Source organism: Sinocyclocheilus grahami, unplaced genomic scaffold (assembly GCF_001515645.1).
Source record: "Sinocyclocheilus grahami isolate Dianchi unplaced genomic scaffold, SAMN03320097.WGS_v1.1 scaffold2844.1, whole genome shotgun sequence".
Lineage (NCBI taxonomy): Eukaryota > Metazoa > Chordata > Actinopteri > Cypriniformes > Cyprinidae > Sinocyclocheilus > Sinocyclocheilus grahami.
Genome location: NW_015508019.1, coordinates 11,365 through 27,807, shown reverse-complemented (window position 1 = coordinate 27,807; position 16,443 = coordinate 11,365). Strand labels below are relative to the sequence as shown.

General features: G+C 49.0%; 1 protein-coding gene across 1 annotated transcript; it reads right to left on the bottom strand.

Annotated features, from left to right (window-relative positions):
* Positions 1 to 344: 344 nt before the first annotated feature.
* On the bottom strand, positions 345 to 16,373 carry LOC107575729 (lysine-specific demethylase 5A-like). Its single transcript, XM_016262073.1, has 22 exons — positions 16,236 to 16,373; positions 16,059 to 16,116; positions 15,875 to 15,969; positions 14,605 to 14,763; positions 14,403 to 14,522; positions 14,142 to 14,300; positions 13,789 to 13,970; positions 13,549 to 13,711; positions 13,254 to 13,373; positions 12,961 to 13,155; positions 8,886 to 9,067; positions 8,667 to 8,791; positions 8,444 to 8,594; positions 8,231 to 8,351; positions 7,796 to 8,151; positions 7,553 to 7,697; positions 6,389 to 6,568; positions 2,697 to 3,401; positions 2,499 to 2,627; positions 2,204 to 2,348; positions 1,985 to 2,106; positions 345 to 548 (listed from the first exon to the last, which is right to left on the bottom strand). The coding sequence occupies exons 2-22, from the start codon at positions 16,066 to 16,068 to the stop codon at positions 345 to 347; spliced, it is 3,768 nt and encodes a 1,255-aa protein (XP_016117559.1). The 5' UTR covers positions 16,069 to 16,116; positions 16,236 to 16,373.
* Between the last annotated feature and the right edge of the window lie 70 nt (positions 16,374 to 16,443).

Genomic DNA, 16,443 nt, shown 5'->3' with positions numbered 1-16,443 from the left:
TCATCATCATCAATCATCTTTCTTTATTTGACAAAAGCTGAGAAAAAGACCTCCCCCATCATGAACTGCTTAAAATCCACGTACATAATAAATAGATTCACTAAATACAACCATTACATGCCCCGTCCTCCGTATGCTGAGGGCAGACTCGGTCCGAGCAGGACGTTCAGTGCCGCAGGATCTCATGGTGACGCAGCAGATCCAGCTAGTTCAGCTTTCCCCGGACCATGTTTATCCAGTCGTGCCGCATCACCAGGTGGCTCCTCCAGGACTACAATAGTAATAATGAGCTAAATGTGTGGGACACAGGAGGTGATGCCGCAGCTGGTTGTGTGTTTGTGAGGTTAACTGCTCTCCCGAGGGACGGTCAGGGGCAGCGCCGGGACAGACATCACCACAGTCTCTGCTCCCACCGTCACAGCCGCGCCGGCTTTATGCGAGCAGGCCGAGCAGATGTAGTCTTCATTCTCAGCCATCTCACACGTCACACCCACACACACCTGATGAAACCACTCGTCACAGCCGCCGTCACACTGGACCCAGTCCACCTGAACCCAGAGGAGAGCAAACACACAGTGAGGGGTGTATCACACTATCTGAACGATCTGAACCGTGCCCGAGCAGGGGCCGAAATTTACTTTTTTACTTAGTTGCACTGGTGCTCCCAACTTCAAAAAGGGTTACAAAAAAACGTTTGTAGTTCAAAAACTACATTCTTGACTTTAATGCAGATTTAGTATTGGTTAATATTAGCTGTCAATCTCTCCGTCACTGCTTTCCGCTAACTACCGCGAGAAAAAGAAAGGGCTGAAGAAGAGAGAAAATGAAAAGCACACTGACAGATTTCTTTTGTGAACTACCTAAAGTTAAGCTCTTCTTTGCCGAGGGTTAGGATGGTGTATGCGGTGTTAAACTTTACATTCAGCTCTGCCAGTTGCACCGAACGGCTGGCAGCTAGGGCGGTGCGATATTGACAAAAAATTATATCTCCATATTTTCTGGGATTTTATCGATAAAATGCCACTGTCCTGCAGAGTTCAGCTCCAACCCTAATCAAACACACCTGAACAAGCTAATCAAGGTCTTCAGGATTACTGCGGCTACAGACAAGTGAGGTTTTTTTCAGGGTTGGAGCTAAACTCTGCAGGACATCGGCCCTCCAGGACCGACGTTGCCTACCCCTGAATGATATGAAATGATGTAAACGCCCCATACCTTGAATTTTGTGATGCATTTTAAAAGACTGAATCATGCCGTGAAAGAACGCACTCTAAATGCGCACGCGCACTAATCTAACCTAACAGACTTCACGTCATGTGAGCGTGCACTCTCTGTAGGTGTGTTTCAAAGATGAAGTTGAATTGGTTATGTAGCAGACAGGTCACCGTATCAACACTCAGAAGGCACATACTCTGAAAGTTTTTAGAGAAATGAAAACAGATCACATGACAACTATTATATGCACTCGCACAAATGTTCCCAAATATATTTTGGTCGCAATTTCGAGCCGTGCCGAGTGCGTTTGACCCCCAGAGCGCGGTTCGTCTGACTAGTGTGATCGCTCCGGCTCGTTTAGCCGGCCCTGGCTCGGTTGGAAGAGGTGGGCCACAGCACGGTTCAGTTGGGCTTGGGCGCGGTGCGCATGCAGTGTGAGCGCAGAACTTCTGATACGTGCAGAGCGATTTCTGAGCGGCAAAAGCATTAGATCTCTTAGGGTCGTGTGTCACCGCGTCCCAAAGACTCAAAGTAATGAGCCACAAAGTTAACAAATCGATGCACTCCACTGTGCTGAGCGAGAGCTATCTGCTATCGGAAACGTAATAAAGTCGTGATTATGAGCTCGTTGCATTCAAGTGATTTGCTGTCAGACAGAATAAAACGTAATATTCCATTGGTTGAGAACCATAAACATTCACCGCGCTAGATAGTCAGCTTGATACGATTCTGCAATTTCGGTCAAATACATGCTTATTTCACGGTTTGCTCCCTCCATCATCAGCTCCTCCAGCTGGGCCTTGGCCGCCGGCGAGAGCTCCAGCACCGGAGGCTCCAGGCTGCGCGGCACCAGCGGCGTCTTCCTGGGCTGCTTGCGTGGCGCCACCGGATCTGAGGAGGGAACGGAGATCAGGCTAGATCAGGTGATAGATGCTACAGTACTGGACCCTTCTGAATCTAGATATATAAGTGTGTATTGACATCTTACTCTGAGGACAGAACTTCGAGGCAGAGGAGTACGCGTGCTCCGTGCAGAAAGATGGTGTTGTGGGCCACATGTGACTGACCACCTCCTCCGACTTCACAGGAATCTCCTCGTCACAGAACAAGTACGGCTTCACCTCTCCTGAGTCCTGAGGAGAGAAACACGAGACAGAGAGACTGAGACGAGCAGCAGGGAAACTGCATCACATTAAGATGATCCGCATCCGATGAGGTGTGAACATCAATTACATGAAAACACTAGTGTTGGTTGATCGTGTGTGTAGGGATTCATCACATACCTTTACGTCATATCCATAAGTCTCTCTGATGTCCTCGTCGGAGTCCGTCTCTTCGTCGTCATAGTCCACAGAGGGCCGTGGTGACGTGGCCCTGCTGAAACCGGCCTGCTGAAAGGTCTGGATGTGGCCCTGAGAGTGAAACAGAAGTTAGTCGTGGAGCACTGCTATAATCAGACGTGATGGTGTGGAGTCACGTGCCTGCAGGTCGGGGTTGGCGGCCGCCTTCTGCAGCTCAGCGTTGATGATCTTCTCAGTCTTCGCTCGCGCGGCGAGCTCCACCATGCGCTGGCTGAGCACGGAGAGCTTGGCCAGGGCGGAGGAGAGCTCGTCGGTGGCCAGGGCCTGTCGAGCGCGGTCCTGCCAGCCCATGGCTCTCTCGGTCAGACACTGCAGCGCCTCTCCCTCGGGCAGCCGCACCGGCAGCTTCTGCAGCGACACCAGCAGGGACAGGATGGTCTCCAGCCGCGGCCGCCGCGAGCGCTGGCACAGCGGACACAGGAACTTGCTCTCTTTGCTGCCGGACACCAGCTTCTTCTGCGAGCCGGCTTTGGGCAGCGGCACGCAGGCTCCGTGGAACCAGTCCCTGCACAGCTCGCACTGCAGCATGAAGCCGCTGGCTGTCTTACGGCACAGACAGAACTTCACCTCCTCGATGCGCTCCACCAGGGCCATCTTGGCCAGGTTGGCGGCGCGGAGCGAGTGGATGGCCTCCAGCTCCTGCCGCTCTCTGGCTTTGAAGGCGGCCACGACGGCGGCGGGGTCACGCGTGTCCTCCACACTGTCCTCCAGGTCGCTCAGAGCATCCAGCTCCAGGCCGCGGTCCTTCTCCAGCAGCTCTTTGACACGCTTGCGCTTGCCCTTGCTGCTGCCGTACACGCCGATATCCACACGCGGACTGAGCACCTGCAAGAGATCAACCTCAGGTGAGTAAAGATAAACATCACAGGTTCACTCAGCAGCGGACTGTCCTGACCTCACTGGCTGATTACGTGGTCTTGTTTTCAGACTTGGCCCATGTAATTTTGATCAATTTCTCAAAAAACATGACTTCTTCTTAAGCCATTTTTCTTTAAGTAAATGCATCTTGATTTAAGCTATTTGTACCAGAAAACGAGACAAAAAATCCTGAGGCAGAACAATGTGTTTAGCAGTCCAGAAACCATGTCTGTCATGAAGACATTTATATCCATAAAAATACTGGTCAAAATTTTGGGCCCTAAACCTAAATGTGCTATGCTATGTGCTAAATTAGCACATAGTTTTCTCCAACATATTCCACTAGTGCAGGGGTTCTCAACTCTGGCCCTCGAGATCCACTTTCCTGCAGAGTTCAGCTACCTACCTGTAACTTTCTAGCAATCCTAAACACTTTGATTAGCTTGTTCAGGTGTGTTTGATTAGAGTTCGAGCTGAACTCTGCAGGAAATTGGACCTTGAGGGCCAGAGTTGAGAACCCCTGCACTAGTGTGTCATTTTGTATCACCTGCTGTAAGGTGTGAGTGTCACCTGCAGCAGGGTGTGTGTGTGTGTGTGTGTGTGTGTGTGAGTCCCCTGCAGCAGGGTGTGTGTGTGTGTGTGTGTGTGTCCCGCGGCGGGGTGTGTGTGTGTGTCACCCGCAGCAGGGTGTGTGTGTGTGTGTGTGTGTGTCCCGCGGCGGGGTGTGTGTGTGTGTCACCCGCAGCAGGGTGTGTGTGTGTGTGTGTGTGTGTCCCGCGGCGGGGTGTGTGTGTGTGTCACCCGCAGCAGGGTGTGTGTGTGTGTGTGTGTGTGTCCCGCGGCGGGGTGTGTGTGTGTGTCACCCGCAGCAGGGTGTGTGTGTGTGTGTGTGTGTGTCCCGCGGCGGGGTGTGTGTGTGTGTCACCCGCAGCAGGGTGTGTGTGTGTGTGTGTGTGTGTCCCGCGGCGGGGTGTGTGTGTGTGTCACCCGCAGCAGGGTGTGTGTGTGTGTGTGTGTGTGTCCCGCGGCGGGGTGTGTGTGTGTGTCACCCGCAGCAGGGTGTGTGTGTGTGTGTGTGTGTGTCCCGCGGCGGGGTGTGTGTGTGTGTCACCCGCAGCAGGGTGTGTGTGTGTGTGTGTGTGTGTCCCGCGGCGGGGTGTGTGTGTGTGTCACCCGCAGCAGGGTGTGTGTGTGTGTGTGTGTGTGTCCCGCGGCGGGGTGTGTGTGTGTGTCACCCGCAGCAGGGTGTGTGTGTGTGTGTGTGTGTGTCCCGCGGCGGGGTGTGTGTGTGTGTCACCCGCAGCAGGGTGTGTGTGTGTGTGTGTGTGTGTCCCGCGGCGGGGTGTGTGTGTGTGTCACCCGCAGCAGGGTGTGTGTGTGTGTGTGTGTGTGTCCCGCGGCGGGGTGTGTGTGTGTGTCACCCGCAGCAGGGTGTGTGTGTGTGTGTGTGTGTGTCCCGCGGCGGGGTGTGTGTGTGTGTCACCCGCAGCAGGGTGTGTGTGTGTGTGTGTGTGTGTCCCGCGGCGGGGTGTGTGTGTGTGTCACCCGCAGCAGGGTGTGTGTGTGTGTGTGTGTGTGTCCCGCGGCGGGGTGTGTGTGTGTGTCACCCGCAGCAGGGTGTGTGTGTGTGTGTGTGTGTGTCCCGCGGCGGGGTGTGTGTGTGTGTCACCCGCAGCAGGGTGTGTGTGTGTGTGTGTGTGTGTCCCGCGGCGGGGTGTGTGTGTGTGTCACCCGCAGCAGGGTGTGTGTGTGTGTGTGTGTGTGTCCCGCGGCGGGGTGTGTGTGTGTGTCACCCGCAGCAGGGTGTGTGTGTGTGTGTGTGTGTGTCCCGCGGCGGGGTGTGTGTGTGTGTCACCCGCAGCAGGGTGTGTGTGTGTGTGTGTGTGTGTCCCGCGGCGGGGTGTGTGTGTGTGTCACCCGCAGCAGGGTGTGTGTGTGTGTGTGTGTGTGTCCCGCGGCGGGGTGTGTGTGTGTGTCACCCGCAGCAGGGTGTGTGTGTGTGTGTGTGTGTGTCCCGCGGCGGGGTGTGTGTGTGTGTCACCCGCAGCAGGGTGTGTGTGTGTGTGTGTGTGTGTCCCGCGGCGGGGTGTGTGTGTGTGTCACCCGCAGCAGGGTGTGTGTGTGTGTGTGTGTGTGTCCCGCGGCGGGGTGTGTGTGTGTGTCACCCGCAGCAGGGTGTGTGTGTGTGTGTGTGTGTGTCCCGCGGCGGGGTGTGTGTGTGTGTCACCCGCAGCAGGGTGTGTGTGTGTGTGTGTGTGTGTCCCGCGGCGGGGTGTGTGTGTGTGTCACCCGCAGCAGGGTGTGTGTGTGTGTGTGTGTGTGTCCCGCGGCGGGGTGTGTGTGTGTGTCACCCGCAGCAGGGTGTGTGTGTGTGTGTGTGTGTGTCCCGCGGCGGGGTGTGTGTGTGTGTCACCCGCAGCAGGGTGTGTGTGTGTGTGTGTGTGTGTCCCGCGGCGGGGTGTGTGTGTGTGTCACCCGCAGCAGGGTGTGTGTGTGTGTGTGTGTGTGTCCCGCGGCGGGGTGTGTGTGTGTGTCACCCGCAGCAGGGTGTGTGTGTGTGTGTGTGTGTGTCCCGCGGCGGGGTGTGTGTGTGTGTCACCCGCAGCAGGGTGTGTGTGTGTGTGTGTGTGTGTCCCGCGGCGGGGTGTGTGTGTGTGTCACCCGCAGCAGGGTGTGTGTGTGTGTGTGTGTGTGTCCCGCGGCGGGGTGTGTGTGTGTGTCACCCGCAGCAGGGTGTGTGTGTGTGTGTGTGTGTGGGAGTCACCTGCAGCAGGGTGTGTGTGGGTGTGAGTCACCTGCAGCAGGGTGTGTGTGTGTGTGTGTGTGTGTGAGTCACCTGCAGCAGGGTTTGAGTGTGAGTCACCTGCAGCAGGGTGTGTGTGTGTGAGGCGGCTGCAGGGGTGTGTGTGTGTGTGTGTGTGAGTCACCTGCAGCAGGGTGTGTGTGTGAGTCACCTGCAGCAGGGTGTAGGTGGAGTTCTTCTTCAGGAAGGTGCGGGCGGTTCTCTCTCTCCAGGCTCTAGCAGAAGCCACCTGTGACTCCACCTGCGGCAGAGCCTCCAATCTGACCGGGATGGAGCGTCCTCTCATTAACAGACCCTCCAGCTGCTCCAGGTAGGCGTAGTTACTGCCGTTCTGCTCGTGGAGATCGAGACACGGGTCACATGACGTGCTACACCTGATTCAGCAATGAAGCTGGATCAACAGTGATGAGACGTCACAGTGATAATCTCTTCCACAGCATTCATACCTTTGATCTTTATGGAAACATCTCTGAACTAGCATGCGCTGTTCAAGCGTCATCTGCAAGTCACATGACCCGTATGTCTGCATGTCTTGTGTTTACTCTTAATTTCTCTCGAGAATGTTATCTAGACCAGGGGTTCTCAAACTTTCTGGGGCCAGGGACCCCTTACAGGGAGAAAAGTTTCAAAGGACCCCCTTATAATCATAGGTGATTAATCATCTGCTTACTACACTGTGCACTCTGAAATTCCACTCGAACTTCCGTTTTTCTGGAATTTGTCATTTTTCTGATTACATTTACATTTTTCAGACTGTTTTAATTGTTTAAATGTTAAATTAAATTGTAATCAAACGCACGTCAAATTGTCTGAACTCCTAAAACTTACACTAACTTAATTTACTGTCTCTCTCTCTCTTACGCTATATATATTTTAGGATCATATGAATTCTATTTTTTTATAGAAAAAAAATATTATTTTAAAATATATCTTTTTTTATTAACTTCTCAAATTTGGTTTTATTGTTCTCAAATTCAGTGCCCTGTATGCTCCTAATTCACTCGCTCTTACATCAATCTCCTCTCCAGAAGCCTGCGGTCGCTCGTAGAGACACAAAATCACTCTCAGAGCATTTTCTTAACTATACCTTGATGGTGAAATGATCTTCCCACACACATCCTGAATGCAGAATCTTTCACTTTCCCTTAATACACTATTCTGAACAATGGCTGAGACCTTTTGTTACTAGCATTTCTTGTGTTTATGGTCTCTTCCAGATGAGTAGTCTGTTGTATTCCTCATTTGTAAGTAACTGTAGATGTAAATTAAATTAAATGTAAACAGAAGTGTTTAGGCATGACCCTGTGAAACATACGGTCACCTGAATGGCCTCCACTTTGGCCGTCCACTCTTTGGCTTTGTGCAGGGCATCTCTGAGGGCCAGAACATTGGGCAGGTACGCTGGGATATTCTTGGCCTCCATCACGATGCTTTCCAGCGTCAGCAGACTGTGGCGAGGCCTGCAGAGAGACAGACGGACGACAGTCACAACCACAGAATTTCACAACAACCCAAGACTAACTGGTTTGCTTGAGTTTTGGCCGTAACGAGAGGTCACCTGGCCTGCAGGCAGGCGCGCGCCCGCTCCTCCCAGTGCTCGGACAGCGTCAGCAGCTCCTGCAGCTCGGCCATGGCTTTCTCCACGGCGTGATGGGGCGGCAGGCCCACGCCCGAGTCGATCTGCCGCTTCATCAGCTCCAGTGTGAGGCGCTGCGGCTCCATCAGCGTCAGCCGCACCTCGTCCAGCCAGCGCGCCTGCTGCAGCTCCTGCTTGAGCCTCGGCAGCTCCGGCAGCTCCAGCTCCAGCCCCGAGCCCAGCTCCAGCAGCGCCTGCAGCTTCCCGGAGTCCGGAATCTCGTCGGCCAGCGCCGCCTGCGCCCGCTCGTGAAAGTCCTGCACGCTCTCCAGCAGCTCCTGCGGCACACACACACAGGAGGGAACACGTCAGACCGTATATCAGAGCTCAGACGGCTGCGGAGGCTCGTGGACTCACCCTGACGTGTCGGGCCTGGCTGATGAGGCAGGGCAGGCGGTACAGCTGCTCCACAAACACCTTCAGCTCCTCCACCGTCAGCTTGCTGCCAGCTTTCTGTGCGCTGCTCTCGGGACGCTCTCTTCTTCACACACACACACACACACACACACTAGGGCTGAGTGATGACACACACACATATATCACACTAGTCAGCGTTCAGCAGAGACTGACCTGTGCCTCTGCTTCTGGCTGAGCAGCAGCTGCGCCACAGACGAGCAGGTCTCGGCCTCCTTCACCGTGTCTCGCAGGCTGCGCAGCAGGCTGTTCTCGGGGTACTTCCTGTCCTCTGCGTCCTCCAGCAGCACCTTCAGCTCGATCAGATCTGTGGAAGCAGAGCCACCCGTTTATAACCCGCAGATGTGGACTAAAGTGGCGACTCGGTATCGTGTCTGACCTCTCTTGCTCTTGTTATCGGCCGCCAGCGCCTCCGTGACCCTCTTGGCCCAGGTGTCGTAAGACTGCGCGCGTGACTTCACCCCGTAGAGCATGGCGGGAAACTCGTCCTGATCGTACCTGAACCTGCAGCACACGGCAGTGAAAGCTTCTAATTTAATCAGCACATCAGGACTGATGACAGCGTTGTGCGGCGCAGCTGTGTGTGTCAGAGGCGTACCGCAGGCACTTGTTGCTGGCTGCGCAGCTGCAGAGCTCGGCTGCATGATGCAGACACACCAGACGCTGCGGGCTGCAGCTGCAGGTGAGCGCAGACAGGAAGCAGGTGGTCTTGCACTTCCAGCACTGCCGCTCGTCATCGGGCACCAGCTCAAACACCTCCTGCTCCGAGCACAGCACCCCCTGCAGGATGACCAGTGCAAACACTCAAGCAGTACTTATTTAACAGCTGGCCAGTTTCTTTGTTCTATTTCTATTAGTCCTACTGCTTTCACTACTGATACGTTCAAGATGTCTTATATTTATATTAATTTCTAACAATATTAAAAGACAACATTAAACTGATTTCCAGGGGCTTTTTTTAACTTTAAGGGCAATTTTTTCTATAAACTTGTTAAATGTGTGTCACGTTTTGTCAAATTATTACATTTAAGCAATAAATTCAATTAGAATAAGATACTATAGGGTTGTTACAATTGCATAATGTAGTGAAATCAATGCTTTAAATATGACATTTTTGAATACAGAAATACTAAATGAAGACAAAGCTGATAGCCTACTTTTAAATATGAAACTAAATTCACATATAGGTGTTAACGAGGTTTTAATGAGTGAATCATTCACTCAAATCATTTGTTCAAAACTGCTGAAACATTCAGGACTGAAGTTCATAAAGTCAAAATACATCTACTGTGCTTTACTTGGAGAATCACAGCAGTTCTGCTCTAGATTTGTTTCAAACTATAAGAAAAGTCAAAAATATTAATTATTATATTAATTAGCATTTAAATAATATTTTCTGGGATTTTATCGATAACGATAATTAGACGATATTTGGCTGATCATGTGTTATTGTGCTGATATCTTAAGGACTGCCGTGGACAGCTGCCTCCTGAATATCTTTATATTCTTCATATTCTGTGTGCTGGTCAGTTCACAGCAGTGATAGAAATTAATCTTTTCCAACAAGTTTTATGGGCATTTTTATCTTTAAGACATTTTTTCTAAAAGTGTGCACCATCTTTTGAGTCAAATTCTTGCATTTGGGCTGTTAGCAAGCAAATGAAATCAGTATCAACAAAATGTATCTTTGCAGCGCAGAGGAAACACAGAAGCTGCGTCTGAAGAGGCGTTTAGATGTGTTTACACACGGTTTAATGCAGCTCTGAGGGACATTAAATACTTTAACCTGCAGTTACAAATGCATAAATAACGTTTTGATATTTTAAACATAAAACATTGAAAACTGATGTTTGAAATTATAAAAAAATTGAAAAGGTACTTTAAATGTGAAATTAAAACCGCCAGCAGGTGGCAGCAAGTCACTGTTAATAAGTGAGTCACTGCGACTGAACCGAATCATTTAAACGGTTGATATCATTTAAATGGGTGATTCATTCAGGAACAAAACACCGTCCTGTCACTCAGAGACACAAAACAGCACTGTGGCTGTGTTCGGAATGATTTTTGTTGGAGAAATGGAGCAAAAACAGGTTAATATGGTGTCTAAAACGTAAGTCATATTAACTTCTTGTTTATTGAACTGTTGTATAAAATTAATAACACATTTGTAATCATGCTGACTTTTGGAGAAAAAAACGGCACTTTTTGTGTGATATTAACTATATAGAATGATATAAATACATACATTTTCTGCCCCATATCTTGAATTATGTGATCATTCTAAATGCATTTTAATAGAGAATCATGCAGAGAAAGAACGCACTCTAAATCTATGCATGCACTCTGAAGGCGAGATTGAATGGTTTTTGCAAAATACTCGATAATGTCAAATCGCACATCGTTAAACAACAATTACGATATTACCGCAGACGATATGTATCACACACTCCTATATGGAAATTAAATTTTTTGCTACTTTAACCCCCTCAAACCCATCTTGCCCCCACTGTCCTCTTTTTTGAAAGCTAAACTGAGCATCATCACCCGATCCCTCCTCCTCGTCCTCCTCACCTGACTCCAGGAGCCGAGCTGAGCGACGCCAGGTATCCCATGATGCCCTTGATCAGCTTCCTGCACAGAAGGGGTCTCTTCCTGTGACAGACGGTGAGCAGCGTCTGGAGAGCGGCGCTGGCGCTGGTGTCCGTCACGCAGACTGAGGTGAAGGTGAAGATGAAGATGAAGAGGAGCAACACAAACACATACACAAGGTGTTCAGATGGTTACCGTTGATGTTCTCCAGCAGACGCTCGGAGAGATGCTTCAGCTCCCACCAGAACGAGACGGGGATCTCGAAATCCAGCACCTCCGCTTTGGGCTTCTTCTGCTTTCTGCCTGATCACACAAGCAAAACACATCAACATAAGAAGAAAATAATTATCAGACGCTTTTATTGTTATTCAGATTATGTTTTGTGGTTTTTGGCTGATAACAGAAGCAACTGAAAAAAATAATAAAAACAATAAAAAGAATATCAGATGCTTTTATTATTATTAAGATGTTTTTGCTAGCATTTTTTGTTAGCAAGCAAATGAAAAAAAAAGTACTTATTTTTTTAAATTATCAGATGCTTTTATTATTATTACTAAGATTATTTTAGTGTTTTATTTGCTGACACAAGCAAATGAAATCAGTATCAACAAAATGTATCTTTGCAGCGCAGAGGAAACACAGAAGCTGCGTCTGAAGAGGCGTTTAGATGTGTTTACACACGGTTTAATGCAGCTCTGAGGGACATTAAATACTTTAACCTGCAGTTACAAATGCATAAATAACGTTTTGATATTTTAAACATAAAACATTGAAAACTGATGTTTGAAATTATAAAAAAATTGAAAAGGTACTTTAAATGTGAAATTAAAACCGCCAGCAGGTGGCAGCAAGTCACTGTTAATAAGTGAGTCACTGCGACTGAACCGAATCATTTAAACGGTTGATTCATTCAGGAACGAAACACTGTCATGTTGCTCAGAGACGTAGAACAGCGCTGTGGCTGTGTTTGGAATTATTTTTGTTGGAGAAATAGAGCAAAAACAGGCAATATGGCGTCTAAAATGTAAGTCTCTTAATATTAACTTCTTGTTTATTGAACTGTTGTATAAAATTAATAACACATTTGTAATCATGCTGACTTTTGGAGAAAAAAACGGCACTTTTTGTGTGATATTAACTATATAGAATGATATAAATACATACATTTTCTGCCCCATATCTTGAATTATGTGATCATTCTAAATGCATTTTAATAGACTGATTCATGCAGTGAAAGAACGCACTATAAATGCGCACGAGCACTAGTTTAACCCATGTTAACTTACTAGACTTCATCACTTCTGATGTAAGCGTGCACTCTGTAGGTGTGTTTTGTGTTTGCTTCTCACGATATACTTGATAATATCAAATTGCACATTGTTAAAACAACAATTAAGACATTATCGCAAACCATATATATCGCACACCCCTATACTGTTTGGATTTTTATAATGCATTGTCTTCTTATCGATCACCAGTTCACATTTAAAGCTCTGCGTGATTGCAGGGTAACAACATGGGTGGATTTTTGCATCGGTCTGAACTCTGAACAAATCAACAGTTTTATTGAAAATGCTCATTTATTCTCTGCCAGCAGGAGGAGCGTTTGGTAGAAATATAACCGTTTCCCCGATAACGCTGTAAGCAAAGCAGCGCAGCGCCAGACTCTGAACCTGCAGCGCTCATGAAATCATAGCCTTTTGAAGTTTAATCCTCACATTCAGCCATATCGCCATTCTGGTCTTTCTGTCCCCAAATGTAAGACCTCTTGAAATCATAATTAAGACTTTCTTGTACAATTTAAGACTTTTTAAGACCCTGCGGAAACCCTGCTTGCTTACGTGATACTGCCAAACTATTATATGTTATAAAGAATAAAAAAAGGTTTTGTCCTCTATACATCTTGAATTTTGGTGGCATTTTTAATTAATTTTGTTGTATTTTTGCCCCATGTTACCCTGATGTAGAAGTTGTTAAACTAAAGTCGTTGTCAACAGCGTATTATAATTTCTGCGGTACTGGATATTAATGAAGTACTCCTGCCAGTGAACTGCTGGCGCCATGTGAGGCCGGGTCTCTCTCACCGTCTCCTGCACGGCTGCTCTCAGGCGGCTCTCCTCTTCGATCATGTCTCCGAGCTCTCGGACCACAGCCGCCGCCAGCTCCACGTCCAGACTCTCCGGATCGGCCGCCATCTTACACACCAGCTCCTCATGGGAGAAGACGCAGTAGCGCTGCAGACGCCGGTAATGCGCCACACACTGCCTCCCGATGGGCAGCTGCACAACACACACACACGTATATGTCATCACACACATCTACATACAAACACAGCAAACCACATGCTGAAGATTCACTGTGGCTCTAGAGGACGCACCCAGTCTGCAGTGCAGAAGTTGACTGCCTCAGCAAAGTTGTAGCCTTGATTGAAGCCGCTGTGATAGGCTCTTGGGAAGGTGACGACAAACTCTCCCGCGCACTGATTGGTCCGGTACACCTGTATGATAATGAGCCCTGTCAGTGACAGCTGAGGAATATCTGTCAATAACACTGTCCTAAAATACTGCTGCCAGGGGTGAAATATCTCATCTCATTGTTCATTTCTGAAGCAAGTGTTAAGCTGGTTTGCCGGTGAGCAGCAGAATGCAGGGCAGATGCAGAGGAGGCTGTACCGGGACACCGTGCTCCATGAGGAGGTTGGGGTTCATCAGGGTGACCAGCTGATGCAGGAGGTCCGGCTGAGAGTCGAAGAGCTCCGGAGCCACTTTCTTCATGACGGACTCCAGCTGCTCGGCGGCGTGTGCTGGAACGCCGTACCAGGTCTTGGGCTCGCCCCTGATCAACAGACACACACACGTCACTCGTCTCAGTGTCTCAGGCGCTGAACATCAGCACGAGTGCGCAGGACTCACCAGTGCAGGTAGTTGATAGAGTAGCTCCAGTGGTCCTCGATGTGCCAGCAGAAGGACGAGAAGCACATGCCCACGTACAGCCAGGGCACCTTCATGCCGCTGATGTCCCCGCTGATGTGCGTCAGCACCGACTGCTCCAGCACCGGCATGTTGTTCAGGTTCCAGCCCGAGCTCGCGTACTCCTGCGCATACACGTGAGAATCAGGAAGACCTGTCTATGGTCATATCTCACCACAGAATCACAAGAGAAATAGAGGAAACACACATGTATATATGTGTGTGTATAAAATGTATCAATGAAATTTCTTCATGCACTAGTGTGAGATGCAGCAGTATGAAATGAAGCATCTTACATCCTCGTCGCCGATGAGTTTTCTCTTGCCGTCTCGCACTGGGAATCCGCTGCCCATGTCTTTGGAGCTGATATCAGCGCCGTACTCCACGATCACGTCCTCCTCGATGCTGCTGACCAGACGCCAGAACTCCTTCTCCACCAGCTCCGTGGGCACCATCTGACACACACACACACCCAGCATGTTTACATGTGTTACTCTGAACCCAGAACTCTGCTTTAACTCTTGAGAAGCGTGTAGACGCTCTTTAACGACACTTACATGAACAGGCATGTTGAAGTAATCGGACTTGAAGTGGTCGGCCATCTCACCGAAGCTCTGGAGCGTGTACTCGCGCACGGCCTGCTCGAAGCCGAACGCCTCGCGAGGCTTGCTGCACTCCTGTGTGACGGGAGATCAGTGCATCAGAGGAGCATTCGTTACAGCATGTGTGTGTGTGTACTGAGCTGTGAGAAGGCTGTACCTCTGCCACACACTTGGGGCAGCGCCAGTCTCCTTTGGGCACGTCCTGCAGCGGCGGGATCAGGCAGAAGGTGTGGTAGCTGTCATCACAGCCATCACACAGCAGGAGGCGGTCCTCCTCGTCGCCCCGCCCACACACCATGCACATGTACAGGTCGATCTGTCAGTCACACACACACACACACTCTGAACATCGACTAATAGCGATTAAAGCTGCGCTGCATAGTAACAGAGTTTTAGCTCAAAACCACAGAGCAGACATGTTTTGCAGAGGTCGTTTACACAGGACATGCTCAAAACATCAGAACAGAAGAGAGCGCTGAGTCTAAAGATGTGCTTTGAAATGATGAACTGCTGACTCTGCAGTACTGAAGCATGGAGTGCCACAGGGCTCAGTATTAGGTCCTTTACTCTTCTCCATGTACAAGCTCCTCTTAGGGGATATTATCACAAAGCGTAGCATTAGTTTTCACTGTTTATTACATGACTTTCAGCTTTATATTTCCTCCAGACTTGGCGAATTTGAGTTAATTTAAATTTTCTTTACTTTTCTAAAATGTATTTTCTTTTAAGTTCTGACAAAACAGAAGTAAAGCAAATCTCGGTTGCATGACTATTTATATCCTTGCACAATGTAACTTTATTATCATTCAGCTGTAATCTACTAAATGTAACTATAAAGCATAAATATATTATAAACATTAACATCATGATTTTCTGCAAGGCTGCTTTGAAATGATGAGTATTGTGAAAAGCATTGTAAAACTGACTGGACACGGAGTCTTGGAAAGGTGATGAATGAAGAGCTGGATGAATCTCATTACATCTACACGCATGTATCTGGCAGACGCTTTTACCCAAAGTGTCTCACATTGCATGGGTTATCTGAAAGGACTGGTTAGTGGAAATGAGCCAGAAATCACATCACTAGATTGTCTCCAGAAACCTAGATAATTTCACCAGCAATTATTGGACATCAAGTCAGCCATTGTGATGGTAATAAAGCGGTGTTCATGTTAATAAAACAGATTTACTGGTAATGATAGTAACAGAGTCTGATTGCTGGAAGCTTGATTCCACACAAATGGCTGAAGCTTTGCTCCTGTACTCAAATGACGGAGACACATTAATGTAAACAGATCTTCAAGTGTAAACAGCAGGTCAGATGCAGATGTATAACGGGCCCTTTAGTGCAGTTTGTACCGATCAATGTTGAAGCTCAAACACAGGAACAGATATAATGCATTATGACACACAAACGTTATACTCACATAATTGACCTCCAGCACCTCCTTGCGCGGACGCATTTTAAAAGCAAACGCCTGAGCCCTCATGTGCTTCTGTTTCCTGAGGAAGCCCTCGTCATCTGGACACACACACACACACACACAGTCTTACACGCCGCTGTCTGCTGAACAGCACTGCTGTCTGTTACTGAACCGCTGAACGTCTCACCTGCTGCCATGATGTCTAATCTGAACACCTGCACGGCTTTGGGCTCCGTGTTTTCTCTCTGAGACACACAAGCATCACATCAGCACTGGCTCAGAGGACACATTCAAATACATGCTGTTCTTTTGATCTTTCTATTCAAAGAAGATTGTCTGTATGAGGCCTGACAAAGAAACTAACCTCGTCCTTGAGCCGTCGAGGGGAACGTCTCTCTGCTCGTCTCTCCTTCTCTTCATCCTCATCTGCGCCCTCTTCTTCTCCTCCTCCAATGCCTTCATCCACATCCTCGGTGTCAGGGGCTTCTGGGTAAAGCCTGTGAACGCTCTACACACACACACACACACACACACACACACACACCTGCCAGGAGCCACACGAGACACACGCC

What these genes read in the sequence shown, in the direction of transcription:
- LOC107575729 (XM_016262073.1), bottom strand. An exon ending in AGGTGCTGGAGGTCAATTAT is followed by an intron (nt 14,764 to 15,874) that starts GTGAGTATAACG and finishes TGTGACTGACAG; the next exon opens with ATCGACCTGTACATGTGCAT. An exon ending in TGGAGGCCATTCAGGTGACC is followed by an intron (nt 6,569 to 7,552) that starts GTATGTTTCACA and finishes CTCCACGAGCAG; the next exon opens with AACGGCAGTAACTACGCCTA.